This window comes from Pan troglodytes, chromosome 6, assembly GCF_028858775.2.
Source record: "Pan troglodytes isolate AG18354 chromosome 6, NHGRI_mPanTro3-v2.0_pri, whole genome shotgun sequence".
Taxonomy (NCBI): domain Eukaryota; kingdom Metazoa; phylum Chordata; class Mammalia; order Primates; family Hominidae; genus Pan; species Pan troglodytes.
In genome coordinates this window covers 86,749,647-86,768,410 of record NC_072404.2, presented here as the reverse complement: position 1 = coordinate 86,768,410, position 18,764 = coordinate 86,749,647, and the positions used below count along the sequence as shown (strand labels likewise).

The following is an 18,764-nucleotide window of genomic DNA, read 5'->3' as shown; positions in this document are numbered from 1 at the left end:
GCTTTATGGTAGGTATTGATAACTGGTAGGGTAAGTCCCCTCACCTTAGTATTCTTCACGAGTGTCTTAACTATTGTATGCCCTTTGCTTTTTCATATATATATTTTTGAATCTGCTTGTCAGATTTTACAAAAAAAGTTGATTTGGATTTCCTTTAGTTGTATTGCCTCTATAGATCAGCTTGGGGAGAATTGGCATCTTTACAATATTGGATCTTTCCAACTATGAACAAAATACAGCTCATTATTTATTTAGATCTTTTTAAATGACTCTTAATAAGTCTTAGAATTTTCTCCATGAAGGTTCTGCACATGTTTTGCTAGATTTCATCCTAGGTTATTTTTTTGTTGCTCTCATAACTAGCACACTTAAAAACATGACAAGTTGTAACTATTGCTGGTATATAGCACTATAATAGATAGATCTTATATGTTGACTTTTGTATCCCGTGCTTAATCCCTTGTTGGGATTGATCACATCTTCAAGAAAATAAGATCTGCAATATGTAAGTTTTCTAACATTTAAATGTCAATATTTAAGACTGGAAAGGATGTAGATTTTCTTGCCTGCTTTTATTAGTCTTGGATTTATGATACACCAGATTGACTTGTCTTTCAAATATTGTAATCTTTGCCAGGGAAGTGGTATATTTTACCAAGTGACTGATTCAAGAATAATACTTTTTTTGGTTGCCTCCTGTGTATTCCTAGATTGATTTGGGGGGCAGAGGGTTACCTTAATCACATTGTTTTCACTTTTTTTTTTTTTTTTTTTTACTATTTTCTTGCCACTATCTGTCCTTTTTACTTTTCTTTCCGCTAATTCTTTCCTAGTCTCCTTTTCTAATTCTCATCTCTCTCTTAACTTCATTTTACTCAGAATATGAAATATAAATCACATAATGTTTACTGCATAGGTTTAGGAATTATAATAACTGGTCATCTTGAGCCTGAGGATTTATATGAATTATTTACAGAATAGGAATGTTATAGGTGTAATCATATTTTGTCACCTCTTGATGTATGTATTAGGAACTAGTTCAAAATTTTATATGAGGCTGAATGACGTTTTTCTCCTTAAATATGGTCATTGGAAAGACAAATACTTTAATTTTTGTCTCATAGCAGTTTGGGATAAAATGTACACATTTGAGAACCCCTATTCCTGTAAAGTGAAATCACTTTTGTTTGACAAAGAATAGATTGAAACGAATGAGAATATCTGGCCAACCAGCTTTTGTTTTACAAGAGCTATGCCTTGCCAATATCTTTAATATCTAGGTACTCTCCTTTCTTTTATAGGTTTACCTATGCAAGTATCTGTCAAAATGCTACATTGTTTTATTCATGAGAACTGAATATACTAAACTGTGAAATTAAGCCACATTTCCTCATTTGAAATTGCAAAACTTCTTCCTCTGGACTTTCCAGTGATGAACTACTGGGAGAAGAGTCAGAATGAATAAGCAAAGAGGTTACTGAATACTTCTTTTAAAAGGGTGTGTTAAGACATGGGCAACTCGTCCAGGGAGGAAGAGCCGATGGCTTAATAGTATGTGGTGAGACATTGGTCTCTGGATTTGCAACATTACCAAATTTGTCTATTTCACATGTCCTTGAAATGTGAACTGTGTACTTAACTGCAGGGTATTCAGCCCTGCAGTTATTACCTAATGTTCCCATGAAAACATTATTTTTATTTCTTTCAACTCTCTGTCTACCATGGTTATATTATAAGATGGTCCAAGTTATGCCCTCTAACAAATATTGCTTAATATGTAATGTACATTTGTAGTTCAATGGTTCTTAACCCTGGCTGTACATTAGAATCACCCAGGGAATCTAAAACACATACATATACACCAGAGAGTGGGCTCCACACCAGCTCAATAAAATCAGAATATCCTGGGTATGGCTTGGGGCATCAGTGTTCTTTTAAAAGCTCCCTTAATGATTTTAAGACAGCCAGAGTTGAGAACCACTAGTTTAATGGGATAAAAATGTGCCATTTATTGTAATCTGCGTTTGTTGGAGAATTTTTTCTCTTAGTATTATAGTAATCTGAAAATAGATATGCTTTTGCAAGTAAATTGGATTTAACAAGATTTCTTGTGAAGGAGTTCTTATCTTAGCCGAAACCTTTTAACTGTACTTTTGCGACGATCTCTCCTCGCATACTTATAATCTTGAAAGAAAAAAAATACTTCTCAAAATATTGACACATTGCATTCCAGAAGTTTTGAGTCATGTACAGGATGAACAAACTCACTGAAATTCTCTTTAGATGTCTACAATATCTGCCTTTCAAAGGACTTTTGAGTAATTACCCATTTTCTCATTGTAAGCTTGATACAGAACACTCAGTCCATTGTTCTGTTTACCTTTTTCTAGGTTTGAGTTCAGTCTACGCCACCTTTTCACTGTATATTGGTCAAGTATCATTATCTCATTGAAAAGTATAGTAGGCCTGGAATACCTTATACAATGCAGATGAGATAGAAATGAGAACTCTCTAAATTGTGAAGGCCTACTTAGCCATAAGCTTATTATTATTATTAAGAGACAGGGTTTTGCTGTGTTGCCCAGGTTGGTCTTGAACTCCTGAGCTCAAGCCATCCTCCCACCTTGGCCTCCCAGAGTGCTGAGATTACAGGCATGAGTCATCATGCTTGGCCCATGAACTGATTATTTAAATCCTAGTCTCCTAAGAGACCAAATTATTATCCTTATTATCCTTCAGTGTGAAGTGAGTCTGACAGCTGCATATACATGTCAATATACTGACAAACGTTTATACCCATGTATAGAAAACACTTTGCCCTATCCCTTTGCCCTGCCCCTAGGAGACCCACGAAGCTGCTGCATGTGAGGGGTGGGGAAGAGAGATCTCAGGATGATGTCTAAGTTCTCAGTGAAACCTGGTCTTCCTCTCTCTAAATGTTTCCCACCTCCAGCTCCAGTGCAGGTGTCCAGCTCACCAATTATCCTTATTTTTTATCTTGTCTTTTCCTTTTAGGAATACAGATAGAAATTTGCTGAGTTACAGATAGTTTGCATATGTTTTGTCTGAATATTAGAATTTGTCATAATCAATGTAATTAACATGGAAAAACTATTCCTGTATGGGAAAAATGAGTCAAATTTAAGCAATTTATCTTTTCTTTTCTTTTTTTTTTTTTTTTTTTTGGAGACAGAGTCTTGGTCTGAAGTGCAATGGCTCAATCCCGGCTCATTGCAACCTCCACCTCCTGGGTTCAAGTGATTCTCCTGTCTCAGCCTCCTGAGTAGCTGGGATTACAGGTGTGCACCACCGTGCCCAGCTAATTTTCTGTATTTTTTAGTAGAGATTGGGTTTCACCATGTTGACCAGGCTGCTCTTGAATTCCTGGCCTCAAGTGATCCATCCACCTCAGCCTTCCAAAGTGCTGGGATTACAGGCGTGAGCCACTGTGCCGGCCATAATTTTGGATAACTTTTGAGGAAATTGGGAAAGTACACACTTCTGCCCAATTAGTGATAATTACAATGGTGAATCTACCAGTGTTTAAATCCTTTAACTGTAGAATTAGGAGAAATATCCTAAAATTTTAGAAGAAAGATGGTCAGTTAACTTATAGGTTAAATGTTTTGTGTAAAGAGTCTGTATATCCTTCAGCAAAATAGGGCTTTCATATAGACAAGGACACAAGTTATAAGTTCACAGCTTAGTTAATTTTCACCAAGTGAAACACACTTATGCAACTAAGACTCAGAACAGGAAGGAAAACATTAATGGAACCTCAGAAGTCCTTCATGCTCCTTTCTAACAGTCACTTATCTAACACTGTAGATTAGTTGTGCCCATTATTGAAAACTTGTGTATGAATTGAAACATACAATTTGTACCTTCTTTTGGTGGTGGGGAAGGTTCTTTTGCTCAGTTTCACATGTGTTATTGCAGTATATTAATTCATTGTTTTGTACTATTCCACTGTTTGGATATAACACAATTTATTCATTCTTCACTTAATGGATAGTTTGGATTTCTGGTTTGGGCAATAATGTACCACAGTACTATATACATTCTTATGTGTCCCTTGCTAAATATATGTATATATTTCTTTTGAAGATATATGTACAAGTGCAGTTGCTGAGTCATGTGTTCAGCTTCACTAGATACTGCCAGTTTTCCAATTTATACTCCCATTAACAATGTATGAGAATTTCAGTTGCTTCAGATTTTTTTTTGCATCACATGATACTAAAACATAAGTCAAGGATGCATGTTATAACTTTTAGTATAACTAATAAAAGAATAGCAAAAACATATAACTGACAAGTTAATAGGTAATAGAATGAAATAATAAACTTAGTCCAGAAGAGTAGTAAAACAGGTGAGACACATAGAAAACAAATAGTAATATGATAAATATCAACCCAATATGTTAGTAATTACATTGAATGCAAATGGACTACATATCCCAATTAAAAGATTAAGAATGTCAGATTGGAGGAAAAAATCTCAAGTGGATACTGCTTATAAAACATACCTTCAATATAAGGACACAGGAAGATTAATAACAGAAAGTTATGCAAGCACTAACCAAGCTGATGTAGTTATACTAATATCAGACAAAGTAGACCTTAAAGTAAAAATAATTATTAGAAATAAAGGACATTGTATAATGAATAAAGGGTTGCTAATCCAGCTCCTATTTTAAAAACTTATGTGTAATTTTTCAGACCCAACTATGTGCAGTTACAAAGACTTTATCTGACAGGCCTTAGGGGAGAAAGCTGCCCTCCCCAAATCCGACTTGGTGTGTGGTCAATGCCCTGTAGTCCCTGAAATGTGCCTGTGATTCAGGCCCCGCTGGCCAGCCATACTCTTATAGATAGCTGCATCCCTAGCCCGGGTTCTTCATTTAGAGGCCTCTTTATCAGAGGCCTTTAGCAGACATCTTTCTCAGGTGCCTCTAAACCACTAAAACCGCCTTAGCAGCGGGGAGAGGGGAGCTTCAAAGACTGTTTTTTCTCTACTCCAGTGAAATACTTTTCCATTCCTAGCTCTTCTCCCTCTCCCTACCCTCGGCTCCTGTATCCGTGATCCTGCAGAAACCTTTTTGGGAGGGTCCCTCGATAGTGAAGAGAGCTCCATATCTGTGCTGATTCACCTGACCCTTGTCTAACGGCACCATTCCATGGGGAGAAAATAGACCAGGGACATTAGCACTTTCTCTTGTTTAGCCTCTTGCTTTATAGCATCACTGTAAGTGATTAAAAGCTTGACTGTTAAAAAGTTAATATTAACTTTTTAATCTTGTTTTAATTGAGTACTCAGACACCTGGCAGCTCAGCTTAGAGCCTAACAGTGGTTAATCTACCAGGAGGCTATAATTCCAAATTCGTATGCCCTTAATGATATATCCTCAAAATGCATAAAGCAAAAACTAATAGGTACTTGAAATTTATTGTATAACATTCACACAGAAAAGAGTGTACAGCTCAGTGAGTTATTGCTGAGTATATCAGTATACCCAAAACATTTAACATTACCAACACGTAACAAGGCTCACTTGAGATACCTCTCAATGACTATGGCTTTCTCCTTCCTTAAAGGTCACTACTGTTTGTACTTCTAATAAAAGAGATTCGTTTTGCCTGTTTTTAAGTTTTATATAATAGAATTATTAGCATATATTTATATTTGGCTTCCTTCACTAATATATTGGTTAGATATGTTTCTAACCATCTTCTGCTGAGTATTAACCTCCTATTATCATTTCAGGTGTTTTAGAAAACGATTATGAGAGCTTACATGTATTAAATGTTGAAAGAAATGGAAATATTATTTATACCTATAAGGTATGTCTATATTCTTTTTTATTGTGGTAAGATGTAAAATTTACTGTTTTTAATCATTTATATTCTCTTTTTACAGAATTCTGTACTGTATCGTATTGAAGGGTAATGAATAAACTTGTTGGCATTTAATCTTAACATATGACTTTGTGTGTGTGAGACTGAATAAAGTGATTGAAATTTAGTAGTATTAGGCTGGGCATGGTGGCTCACAATTGTAATTCTAGCACTTTGGAAGGCTGCAACGGGCAGATCACTTGAGGTCACGAGATCGAGACCAGCCTTGCCAACATGGCAAAAACCCCGTTTGTACCAAAAAATACAAAAATGAGCTGGGTGTTGTGGCGCACACCTGTAGTTCCAGCTACTCAGGAGGCTGAGGCAGGAGAATCGCTTGAACCCAGGAGGAGGAGGTTGCAGTGAGCTGAGATTGTGCCACTGTACTCCAGCCTGGGTGACAGAGCGAAACCCTGTCTCAAAAAGAAAAAAAAATTTTTTTAAATATTAAATGTTTCTTCATTTTAAAATAAAACTAAACAGGCATATCTGACATAATACTCAAATTTTGAATCAATGAACAATTTCATTTTCTAGACAAAAAATGCCAAGTAAAAATGTTTAAACCTAATTAATATGTTAACATTTTATCATTGGAGAAAATATTAAATATAATTACTCTCTTCAGACGTAGATATGTTAGGACTTTTGAAGCATTATTATTATTTTGTTTTTAGAAACAGAGTCTTGCCCTGTCACCCAGGCTGGGGTGTGGTAGCACAATCATAGCTCACTGCAGCCTCAAACTCATGGGCTCAAGTAGGTTCCTTGAGCTCCTGCCTCAGCCTCCCCAGTAGCTAGGACTATAGGCATGTGAAGCATGTTATTTAACAATGTGTTTTCAATGTCAAGTGTTCTAAGGAAAATTTAACTTTACTATAATAAGCACACATGAATAATTCAAATGGCCAGTTTGCTTTGCACAGTTATATCACTGTACTTTTTAAAGTAAAAATAATTATTTTAAGTTGTGTCTTAGAATGGTACCTTTAAGGAATTGTGTGATTCACAATGTTTTACTTATAAGAATGTTATGGACTTGTCCTAGTCATCCCTATTATCTATCATATGTGTATATTTTCAAAGACATAAGTGGAAGTATAAAAAGATTTACGCCCACCATGCTCAGTCCTACTAGACAGTTCCCCAAACTCACCGAGCTCTACACTGTTGATCCATTTCATTCTTTGAGCCCAAATGACTAGCTGAACTGGATTCAGTCCCCCTCTGACAGGCATAGAAAGCTTCTTTTAGAGTGCTTACTGCTAAGATTGAGTTATTGCAGGTTGGTTTTAAAACTAGTAACATTCTAACTTCCTAAACAATGACATTTAATAAACATCTGGTTAATTTTTTTTAGGATGATAAGGGAAATGTCATCTTTGGATTATATGATTGTCAAACCAGACAAAATGAGGTAAAAATCATAGATTACTCATTGGTTACTTAACTGCCTTTAGAGTTTTCTTTGTCTCCTCCTTTTTCTAGATATAAATTCCAACTTTATTTTCTCTTTTTCTGTAAACATTTTATTTGAAAAAACAGAATTGCAATTTGAGGCATACACACAGACCAGGGTAGTCTTTGGTATGTCCAAAGAACTAAGAAAGGTTGGGGGTTTTATCAGAAAGAGAAATGTTACACATGGCTTTGAAAGAAAACTCATTGGCAATAGGAAAGTTTCCAGGAGCTGGCAGATCTCATCGGTGTGTGAAAGCAGTAGGTAAAACTAGTTTTAGAGCCATGGCAGTTTGTTTCAGCAGCTACTAGGTGAAACTGTTCTTAAGTTTATGGCATTTGGTCATTTTGGCAGCTGGCTTGCACAATACCTGGGCAGGCCCTTGTGCCCTGTGTGCTTCTCTTTTCCTCTCCTGATCTCTTGATTTAACCCAATTGAGTATGACAGAATAACTCTAGTTCTTGTAATCAGTTATCACAGTACATGCAACAGTTTTATTCATTTATTTGTTGATGGACACCTGTTTCTAATATTTGCCTATTATGAACACTATTGTATACATAGCTATTTTTAAATTCTTTTGTGTGTGTATCTAGGAGTGGGAATACCAACTTTATTTTCTAAAAAATTATATTTCTTTGCTTTCCTTCTCTTCTCCCTTAACGATCTCTTGGTCCTGTTATCTTAAACAAAAAATGCAAGGACTATTGGACCACAAAGTGAGGTGAAGTCTCTTAGACCTTTGAGATTTAAGTAAAATTGGCTCAAATTATTCAATATCCTCTAAGAAAGTAGGAGGTCCAATGTCCTCCTTGAGATTTGTGTACTCCCAGGTCATCTTATAATGACCTCTGACTCTTTCTGCTTCTGCTTAACCTTCACGTGTCTTGTTTCTCATTATTTCTTAGTGATCCAGACAAGGAACCCCTTTCCTTATTTTTTTCCCCAAATTACTCACATAAGGCATTGGTTGATGTGACAGGCTTTGTCTAATTCTGGGAGCAAATGGGAGGGAGTAATTTTGTACCTATGTAAAAACAATTTAGAATTGAATGTTAGACATCTTTGAACTTAAATGTCCTTTATCCATTACAAATTTTTTACAGGTCACCTTACTCTTCAGGGTTCCAATACGCTGCTTGGTTAATTCTCTCTTCCCTTCTTCCACCCCTTTCACCTTTATTCATTAATTCATTCACCCATTCACTGATCCAACAAATAATCATTGAGTGTTTTCCCTGTCAGGTGCTGGAGACACAGTGATGATCAACATAAACTCACAATACACAGTCTAGGGAAAGAGAATAAAATCTCAAGTTTTCAGTGCAATCGTTAGCTTAATTTCTGTGTGGCATGTATTCTAAAAAGGTGGGTTGAGAGGAGACATCATAGTCTGTCTTCTGTCAATCCAGTTGTGGTGACTGCTGCTATCTTTTGTGGTCATATTCCTCTCTCCCAAGACTGTGAGCACTTGATAGTAGGAGCGCTTTGCATACCAATGTGTTTTATCCCCGTTACCTTTAGCTTACTGCCTGTGAGTGGTAGGAGTACAGTGAATGTTTTTCAATGGATTGATAGTGATAGGTTCCCTCCAGAGTGGCTGTTTTTCAAAAATTTTCCAGTGACAAAGCTGCTTTGAATTCCAAAATGTGAAAGTTAGTCCAGAAAATAAATTGGCCAAAGGATAAATTAATAGGAAATTTAAACTAGCTTTGTAAATGGCAAATTTTTCTTCTGAACCGTAGTCGCTAAACAAACCCTCCCCTTCTCCCATCTCTTCTCCACGTAGGCACAACCCTTACAGCCCATATATATTTTTTTTTTTACAGACCTTTTGATGGTTTTATTGAAGGAATGGATTTGTATACCAAATCTAGATGGGCTTTAAAATTCTTTTTTTTTTTTTTTTTCCGAGACAGTCTCACTCTATTGCCAGGCTGGAGTGCAGTGGCGCCATCTCAGCTCACTGCAACCTCCGCCTCCTGGGTTCAAGCAAATCTCCTGCCTCAGCGTCCCAAGTAGCTGGAACTACAGGTGTGTGCCACCACGCCCAGCTAATCTTTTTGTGTGTGTGTGTATATATATATTTTTTTTGTTTTTTCTTTTTTTTTTTTTTTTTAGTAGAGATGGGGTTTCCCATGTTGGCCAGGATGGTCTCAATCTCTTGACCTCGTGATCTGCCTGCCTCAGCCCCAAAGTGCTGAGATTACAGGTGTGAGCCACCGTGCCCGGCCTAAGATTCTTTTCAAGTACTATATTTTTCCTTGGAAAGGTGCCACCCTGAGGAAAGATGGTGCCATCAAGAGAAAAAAAAAATCTTTCTCTTGGTAATTGAGCTTCAGGGTGGGATAACAGTGTCTGAGTCTTAATGCTTACCCATCCTTCTCTAAAAGTTTTTATTTTTAAAATTTGATAAAACTAGTACAGTAATGTCCTGTGTACTCTTCACTCAGTTTCTCTCAATTGTTAAATCTTGTGTAACTATAGGATAATATATTAAAACCAATAAATTAATGTCGGTAGAATGTGTGCATATGGTTCTATGCCATTTCATTACTTGTGTAGATTCTTGTAATTACCACTGCAATCGAGAGTTATTCCATTTCTACAAGATCTATTGGTGTTGAAATTTTACCAGTTCGAATGAAGTGTGGAACTATTATCTCCTTTTGAGTCTCTTTACCTTTCCGTGTTTTTGATTGTCTTCGATATTTCCTATACATTCTTTAAGATCCACATCAGGCAATGTTATACTTTTTGCCCTGATTGTCGAACATAATTTAGAAAACATAGGAGAAGGAAAGTCTATTGTGTTTACCTATGTATTTGCTCTTTCCATGGTTCTTTCTGATGTTCTAAGGTTCCTCTTTTATCATTTCCTTTCTCTTTCAAGAACTTTTTTTAACCATTTTTTTTAGGGTAGCTATGCTGATGACAAATTTTCATAGTTTTCTTCATCTGAGAATGTGTTTGTTTCCTTTCATTCCTGAAGGATAGTTTTGCCAAGTATAGAATTCAGGATTCATAGTTCTTTTTGTTCCTCTGTTGAAAAACATGCCACTTCCTTCTGGGTTCTCTGGTTTCTCATGAGAAATCTGCTGTCTTTTGAATTTTTCTCCCCCCCATATAGATGTCACTTTTTTCTTTACTGTTTTTGAAAAAATTTTTTCCTTTCTCCTTAGTTTTCTGAAGTTTGATTGTGCTGTGTCTTGGTGTGGATTTGTTTGGATTTTGCCTGTTTGGGGTTTACTCCGCTTATTGAATCTGTAGTCTCTTGCCAAATTTGGGACATTTTTAGTCATTAGCCAATATTTCTTCAAGTATTTTTTCTTAAAGTTCCAATCTGTTTCTCTTCTCTTTTTATGGACTCTGATTACAGGAATGGTAGATCTTTTGTTACAGTCACACGGATCTCTGAGGTTCTGTTTCTTTTATTTTTTGATTTTCTGTGTTTAAATTAGGTAACTTCTATTGTTTTCAAGTTCACTGATTGTTCTGTCCTCTCCACTATGTTGTTGAGCCTACCCATGGAGGTTTTGTTAAAAAAAAAAAAAAAATTGGTAATTGTATTTTTCAGTTGTGAAATTTCCATTTGTATTTTTCTTTATATATTCTATTTCTTGCTGAGACTTTTTTTCATTTGCTTCAAGCATGCTTGTAATTACTTATTGAAGCATTTTTATGACCGTTTTAAAATCTTTGTCAGAAAATTCCAATATCTTTGTTATCTCAGTGTTTGTGCCTATTGTTTCCTCATTCAGTTTGAGATCTTCCTGGTTTTTGGTATGACATGAGGTTTTCTATTGTATGTTAGACATTTCGAGTACTGCATTATGAAACTCTGGATGTTTTTTAAGTCTTCTCTTTAGCATACCTCCTGTGATAATTTACCTGTTGGGGAATTAGCGGGGTTGGTGGTACAACCTACTACTGCTAGGTTGTGCCAGGGGAAGGTCCAGGTTCCCCACTTGCCCTACTTGGACACCCCAGTGGAGAGAAGTGTCTTGTTATGGCTAGACAGAGGTGGGATTTCAGTCTCCCCACTTGGCCTCCACTGATACCACAGCAGAGGAGCAGGATAGGGGAAAGGTAGGTGAAGGCCTCATTATCATTAGATGGTAGCGAAAGTTTTGGTTTCCCATTCAGCCACCTTGGACACAATCCCAGTGAGGAGGTGGAAAGGGAACTCTTTACTACTGGGTCTGGGTGGGAGTCCAGGATCCACGTGGATTTGCTGGCACTCTTGGTGGGGGAAAGCTTGTTTACCACTGGGAATGGTTGAAAGTCCTGATTTCCTACTTGGTCTTCTTTGATACTCTTCTTGCAGAAGGGGGAAGGCTGCCTTGTTAACAGCTGGGCAAAGGTGGGAGTCTAAGCTCCCCATGCAGCCTTTGCTGGTAGAGATGGGAGTGGGGTTGCATTTTCTTTTGTGGTGTTTGGCTGGAGTTAGGGTGGTTATAGTAAAAAAGTTTCTCTCTTGCTATGTTTCCTCTTTCCAGTTCCTTTGGCTAGAGAGCATGGGTGTGTGTTTGTTTTTGTCCGCTCCCATCAGTATTTCTGTTGTTTTCACCTCTTTAGCTCTGAGTCTAGGCTATATGACACAAAAGGAAAACCCAGGGAACTCACCACTATGTCATTCATCAGGATCTGAGGTCCCTAAAGAGTCTGCTGCCTTCTCTCTGCATTTCAGAGTCGTCATTGAAACTTAAAAAATATATGTCCAGGGTTTTAAAACTGTACTTGGTGGGAGCAATAGGGACAAGTGGGTTGACTCCACTTTGCCCTGCCCCCCCACCACCTCAAGTTTTGAGTTAATGGTCTCACCCTGCAATATGCAAATGGGAAGCAGTGTATTACTTATGCTTCCCATTAGCATAAGTAATGGGATAAGCATAAGCACGGTCCCAATAGCTTTCCTTCCTCACCCTCTTCCACCTCTTTCTCCCACCTTCTGTCATGTAGGACTTCCCTGGTAGTGCATACAAGAGTGAACATGACCTAAACTGGTTGGATACAAGAGAATGCTTTGCTGGTAATTTGGGACATGGATTCTTCTCTTTTCCACTGGGTTTGGTGATAAGTGAATTCACCGGGTTGGAATTGCTGTGGCTTTGGGGAATAGAACTTGGTTCTACAGAAATATCTGCACAAATTCACACAGGTTTATGTAAAAGGTTCATTGGATTATTATATTACCTAAATGTAGGAGGCAAACTAAATGCCCATCAGTAAGTTTTTGGAAATTGATACAGCTATTAAAGGATTAAGAAGTCTATAAATGTACTGGTACAGAAGTCTCTCCAAAACATGTTGTTACATGAAAAAAGCAAGTTGTCAGAATAATACATTCCATTTATGTTTTTAAAAAACTTGCAATGTAACTGTGTAATATAAGTGCATAAATATAGAAAATTTATAAACATGCTTCCTTTTGGAAGAGAGTTGGGATTGGCTGAGTATAAAGGACTGTCATTTCTTTTGACCTTTTTTTTTTGTTTGAGACAGGGTGTCACTCTGTCACTTGGGCTGGAGTGCAGTGGCACAATCACGGCTCACAGCAGTCTTGACCTCCTGGGCTCAAGTAATCCTCCTATCTCAGCCTCCCAAGTAGCTAGGACTACAGGCATGCCACCATGCCTGGCATATTTTTTTAAAAACTTTTGTAGAGATAGCATTTTGTCGTGGTGTCCAGGCTGGCTTTGACTTTTTATTTGATAGTGTTTGAATCTTTTAAACATTGAGACTATACTTATGTTATCTTTGTAATTAAAAGATAACAAACTAAAAATTAAGTGTATATACCCATTCTTCTTAGTAATAATTTAGAATTAGTTTCTTCTTAGTAATAATTTAGAATCCCTCAGTTAGAGCAAGAGTCAAAGGAAACCGACAATTCTCACATGAATGCAGTATCTGATTAACTGAAAGTTCACTTTCTGTAATCAATTGTTCCCTAACTTTCCCAGCTTTTCCCATCAACTTCTAGCTATAGGGGTCTGGTGTGTTTTCGATACTTTTTTAGTGTGCAGATACTAGTAACCTTCTTAATACTTACACTATTTACTGTTTCTCTTAGTCGGTTCTCTTCTGAGGTGGAAGACTGTCTCTTTCCCTTATCCTCTGGGTGTTCTTTAAGAGAGCCTGCCTAATAGAACTGGTGTTCTCTAGTTCCTCAATCTCTACATCACATCCTCCTGCATGGGCATTTTTATTTTCTTTAATATTCAAGAAAATGGAATCTTGCAATATTTTGAACATTTTAAACAACAACAAGGAAAAAAAATTAAAGAAGTCTACCTTCCCAGTCCTCTAAATGAAAGGCCTATGGGAGATGCACTTGTGACAGTGGGTAAGAAAACTAATGATTACTGAGGTAATTAATTACCTCAGCAATTACAATAGCTAATATTTGAGTGCTTATTGCACTAAGTGCTTCATGTAGATTATCTCACTTGATCCTCCTAACAACCCCATGAGTAGATGTTATGATTCCTATTTTACCAATGAGGGGATAGAGAAGCTGAATAATTTATCCAAGGTCACGCAGCTAGCAAGTGACAGAGTCAGGATTTGAACCTGGATCTAGCTGGGCTCCAATGTCTATGCTGTTAACCACTATACTTGGTTGTCTCATGGCTAAATATCGGTGCCAACATGGCTTACAATAGCAAACTTTTTTTTGGTAAAGAGTAGTCTGGAATGTGTCAGCATAGCTAAACTAGTTTGATTCTTTACTGAAATATTTTGCCCCAGTAATACTTAGCACAGAGCTTAATGGGAATTTATGTTCATACAATTGTTATTTAATGTATGAAACTTCAAATTAAAAAATATTTTTGTTTTAATAGCTTCTATATACCTTTGAGAAAGACTTGCAAGTTTTCAGTTGCTCTGTCAACAGTGAAAGGACTTTGCTTGGTAAGTTGAGCTCTTATTGCTACATGTCAAGAACTGAACTACATCTTTCAAGAGTTTCAAAGTATTAGATTTTTGCAGTATTAAATTATTCTATAACAATAATTTCCTAGGAAAGAAATGTTCTTGAGAAGTTAAGTTTGAAATAAAGAATGTAGAGGGTATACCTACAAAAAAGAATGCTTTGTGTTCTGCCCTTATCTTCCGTTGACATATCCTTTGAGCCCTCATCTATTTCAGGTTTAAACTGGTAAACTTTAACAAGCTACCATATGGATCAATTGCTAATGGATTTTTTTTCTTTTTCCATTAGCTGCAAGTTTAGTTCAGTCTACTAAAGAAGGAAAAAGGAACGAACTTCAACCAGGTAATGAAATTACACTTTTTAGTACCTATGGGTAGATGAAGGTTATTGGTAGATGATTTATTATACTACCAAATCAAATTTCAAGCATCTTTAGAAATAGCCTTATCACATCTCAGAATAAAAGGCAAAGGTCATGTCAAGCATGAAAAAGACTTAAAAAAAATTTTTTTTCAAGCAAACAGAAAAGGACAGACAATGTTCTAACAGTGATTCAGCAGAAGTATTAAGATGGTAATTAGTACCTGCAGGCTAAATAAATGCTGAAGTAGAAACCTATGGTCAGATGTTGGTATAAAAGATAGGGAAAGTCAAGAATGCATCTTTTCTTATATCTGGTTAGGTATTGATTAGTACCTAACACATTGTAAGTACTACACCAATACTAAAGACTAATTCTGCTCATTTGCCAAGGCCCACTTTATAGTTTTGTAGCTATGTGATGCTCCCTGGCCCCTCCCCACCACCTTTTAAAAACTGCTGTAAGTCATCCCTCTGTCTATAACTCAACAGTATTGAGTGCCTCCTGGGGGTCAGGCATTATGCATGGTGCTGGGGATACAATGGTGTGTAAGAGAGGTATAGGCATCTACCCTCATGGGGCTTTCAGTCTAGTCTGGGGTTTCAATTGCAAATGCATACATTGGCCAGAGAGACCATGTAAATATGTGAAGCAGATTGAATGTAAGAAAAAAATCAAGTGACCAGCAGAATGTCTTTGTTTTTTTTTTTTTTTTTTTTTCCATTTTTAACATAGAAACCAAGAAATATTTTTTTTCTTTAATGAAAAAAAAAAAAGTTCAAGAGATATAGGGACTAGTAGTAGGGTGGGGATGCCCCATGGGGGACTTTCAAGAAGGGGAGCCACTACTCAGCTCTAGCTTTTTGTTGTCACTAGCAAGTCCAGTGGAACTGGCTTTTCAATTTATCAAGGGAAGTCTGGAGCTTCTTGTAAAGATCGAATTTGTAAATGTTGGCTTGAATCTATTTAAAAATCGTACTTGGGACAATAATAACCACCTGTGGGCTGGAGCCAGCCTGTGATTACCATTGGTCAACTTCTGGCCTAGTGGGTCTCCTATCAATCTCTTACTATTCTGCTCCCAGGTGCTTTCCATCTGTTCTGTTTATTTGACACTTAAATTCCTTCTTAAATTACTTCTTTTGTTAGCATAGTTCCCACTCAGATGTATTTTCCTGCCATTGCATGTGATGGAAAAACCCTTTGTACTTACTTTCCACATGAGGCTTGTGAGGCACTCCCAGGCTTCTCATGACACACATTTCCCCAGAGCCTAGTCTGCAAGGGACCTTCTTGGGGGCCTCAGTAAAATTGTTCATGGGAGATTTGGTGGGCAGGAGGCTCACCTGAAATCTCATCATTTGTATTGCTCATCCTTACCCTCCCCCTGCCATGATATACTGAGAACAACCCCTTCCGTCTTTGGTGCCATGTCCTCCTTTTCCCAGTACTGTCAGAACTCTCTGCTCCTTTTAGAATTAAGTGCAGGGCTTGCTTCAGAGGAGATAGAACTGGAATAGCTTAAGTGAAATACGATCTGGGACATTAGTGTTCTGACCCTTAAAACAAGGGTATGGGCAAAACCCCAGGATATGGCTGCGACCTTTGGGCTAATAGACCCATTTCTCCAAGAAGAGGAAAGGCCTAGCTGCTGTGTTCCTGGAGGTGGTGAGGGTGGGCATCTGTGTAGAAACTTGGGTTGGCTCCTGTGCCTCCCAGTTCTTCTTGAGCCTTATTTTTTTAGCCTTAAAAATTCTTTATTGTGTTGGGAAACTGAGTAGTAACTACATTTTTTACATCTGTCTATTGTTCACCATCTATGCCTGACTGTCACACAGAACAGTAGTAGTCCTTTATGATTATGTAGATTATAAAATTTACTTTTAGGCCAATTTTAAACTTTACCTGATTACAACATTAAAGTCTATTCAGGGATGCTTGCTCAGTCTTGTAAGTTTGATGCACTTATAGTGAGATGATCTGCTTGCATCTTTAAAAACAGTGCAATGAACGTTATTAGTTATTGTGTTGGATACCTCACAACTTTATCATGTTGGCCAGCTCTGCCTAGGTGTAGTGAGACAGTGCCTCGCCTCAGCTGCCCTACCTGTGTCTTGCTTTCTGCCAAGGGCGCTTGGGAAAATCTATTTACTGCCTACACATGTACAGCTTGGAAGTATGGTTGGGCATGATGCTCAGGAGAATAACCCATGACCAATGGTGGCAAGGAGCTGAAAGATAAATGGTCTTCCTTTCCATCTCTAAAGTGGGTAATTGTGAGGTGTACTCCAAGCAGCTTAAAATCCAAGGTGGTCACTAATTTGATAATGCCCCATTTACTGGTATACTTTTCTTCCCTGTTTCATTTTTCCCAGTCTCTTATGCCAATGCTGGCTAGAGTGATCCTAGAGTTATATTGCTCCCTGAGATAAGTTCTTATCTTAGTGTGAATTTCCCCATAACTGTGCCTGAAGCAGAGATTTGAGTCCAATTAATTTATCTGGGGAATGATACTAGGAAAGGCCATTAGGGGAATGTTTAAACAGAGACCTGAAGGTGGGGATGGAACAAGCACGAGGCTATGGAGAAAGCACATTTCTGGCAGATCAAACAGTCATCACAGGACTATACTTGGTAGACTCGCTGTTCAAGGATAGTGAGGAGGTCAGTGAGATGAGTGGAGTGAACAAGGGACAGAGTGGTAGGAACTGAGGGCAAAGGAAAAAAGAGGTGAGGTGCAGACGGATCACATAGACCCAAGGAGGCCATTGTAAAGGTGTGGCCCTCATTCCTAGTAAAATGGGAAGAGATACGCATACTGAGCAGGGACATGATCTGACTTGCTTCATAAAAGGATTGCTGTAGCTGCTGCGTGGAAGATGGACTGCAGCAGGGCAAGGAGAGAACTATTACAGTCTAATGGCTTGGACTGGTGAAGTGGAGCAAGGGCTAAGTGGCTGTGTTTGGATGTATTCAAAAGATCGACTTGTCAAGATTGGCTGCTTGGCCGGGCACAGTGGCTCACGCCTGTAATCCTAGCACTTTGGGAGGCTGAGGCAGGTGGATCACCTGAGGTCAGGAGTTTGAGACCAGCCTGGTCAATGTGGTGAAACCCTGTCTTTACTAAAAATAGAAAAATTAGCCGGGTGTGGTGGCACACGCCTGTAATCCCAGCTACTTGGGAAGCTGAGGCAGGAGAATTGCTTGATCCCAGGAAATAAAGGTTGCCGTGAGCAGAGATCGTGCCACTGTACTCCAGCCTGGGTGACACAGTGAGACTCTGTCTCCAAAAAAAAAAAAAAAAAAAAAGTGTTTATATATATATGCATGCATGCCACCAGATTTGATGGGAACATAAGAAAAAGAGACAAGTCAAGCGTGACTCACTTTAAGGTTTTTGGCTAGAACAGGTAGAAGGGCATGTGGGTGTGTATGTGTGTATGGGAGGGTCAGGAAGGAAGAGTTTCATTTTGGACTTGCTCAGTTTGACATGCCTAATAGACATCCCAGTGGAGATGTGAGGTGGAGTTTGGAGTTGAGTCAGAAGGCCAGGTAAGAGGTCACGGCTGGAGAGGCACATTTAGGAGTCATCAGTATATGAAAGGTATTGCTCATCATGGGAAGGTTTCATTTCGTTCAGTAAAGATTTCAGATGATGTAACCAGAAAGCACTATAGGATTTATTAGAATGTTTTATTTGAACGAATATTTTGGAAACGTTTATTTTGCCTGTCCATCAAATGGCCTTACAAGCCATTTGATTGTAAGATGTGGTTTGTCTCAGGTGGGGTTTAACACTGTTGCTTAAAATAAGATTTTTCCACTGTAGATGAGACAAATTGTACCATTTTTTTGTAAACAGGGTTCTTTGATCCACATACTTTACAATGCAGTTTTTTTTCTTTTTTTAATCAGTAATGCTCCTTTTCTTGGCTGTAGAGATGGCAGAGTGAATATTTTACCGAGAAAATGGACTTCCATAGGAAACCAGGCTCTGGCTGTCCCCTTCATCCTCCCCTGTGGAGTTGCATTTGCCACAAGTCACAGCAGATTCCCACTGGGCAGCAATTGGGGTGACCATATGGGTCAGGGGCCCCATTGCCACTG

General features: G+C 38.0%; 1 protein-coding gene across 21 annotated transcripts in view; it reads left to right on the top strand.

Moving 5' to 3' along the window:
- The window catches only part of GSAP (gamma-secretase activating protein), a 105,915-nt gene that overhangs the window by 4,781 nt on the left and 82,370 nt on the right, over positions 1-18,764 (top strand). For 14 of the 21 annotated variants that reach the window (XR_010158552.1, XR_010158551.1, XM_063814576.1 and 11 more), the window contains exons 2-5: positions 5,767-5,843; positions 7,258-7,314; positions 14,205-14,274; positions 14,585-14,638. Coding sequence is in view for 10 of the 21 variants with exons in the window: in XM_016945993.3 (XP_016801482.1) it covers positions 5,767-5,843; positions 7,258-7,314; positions 14,205-14,274; positions 14,585-14,638 (258 nt within the window). In the remaining 11 variants the exon portion in view is untranslated. Of the gene's footprint in view, positions 1-5,766; positions 5,844-7,257; positions 7,315-12,318; positions 12,389-14,204; positions 14,275-14,584; positions 14,639-18,764 lie in introns of those variants that run through there. The other 7 variants (XM_024357896.3, XM_063814575.1, XM_063814577.1 and 4 more) reach the window with 3 other exon arrangements.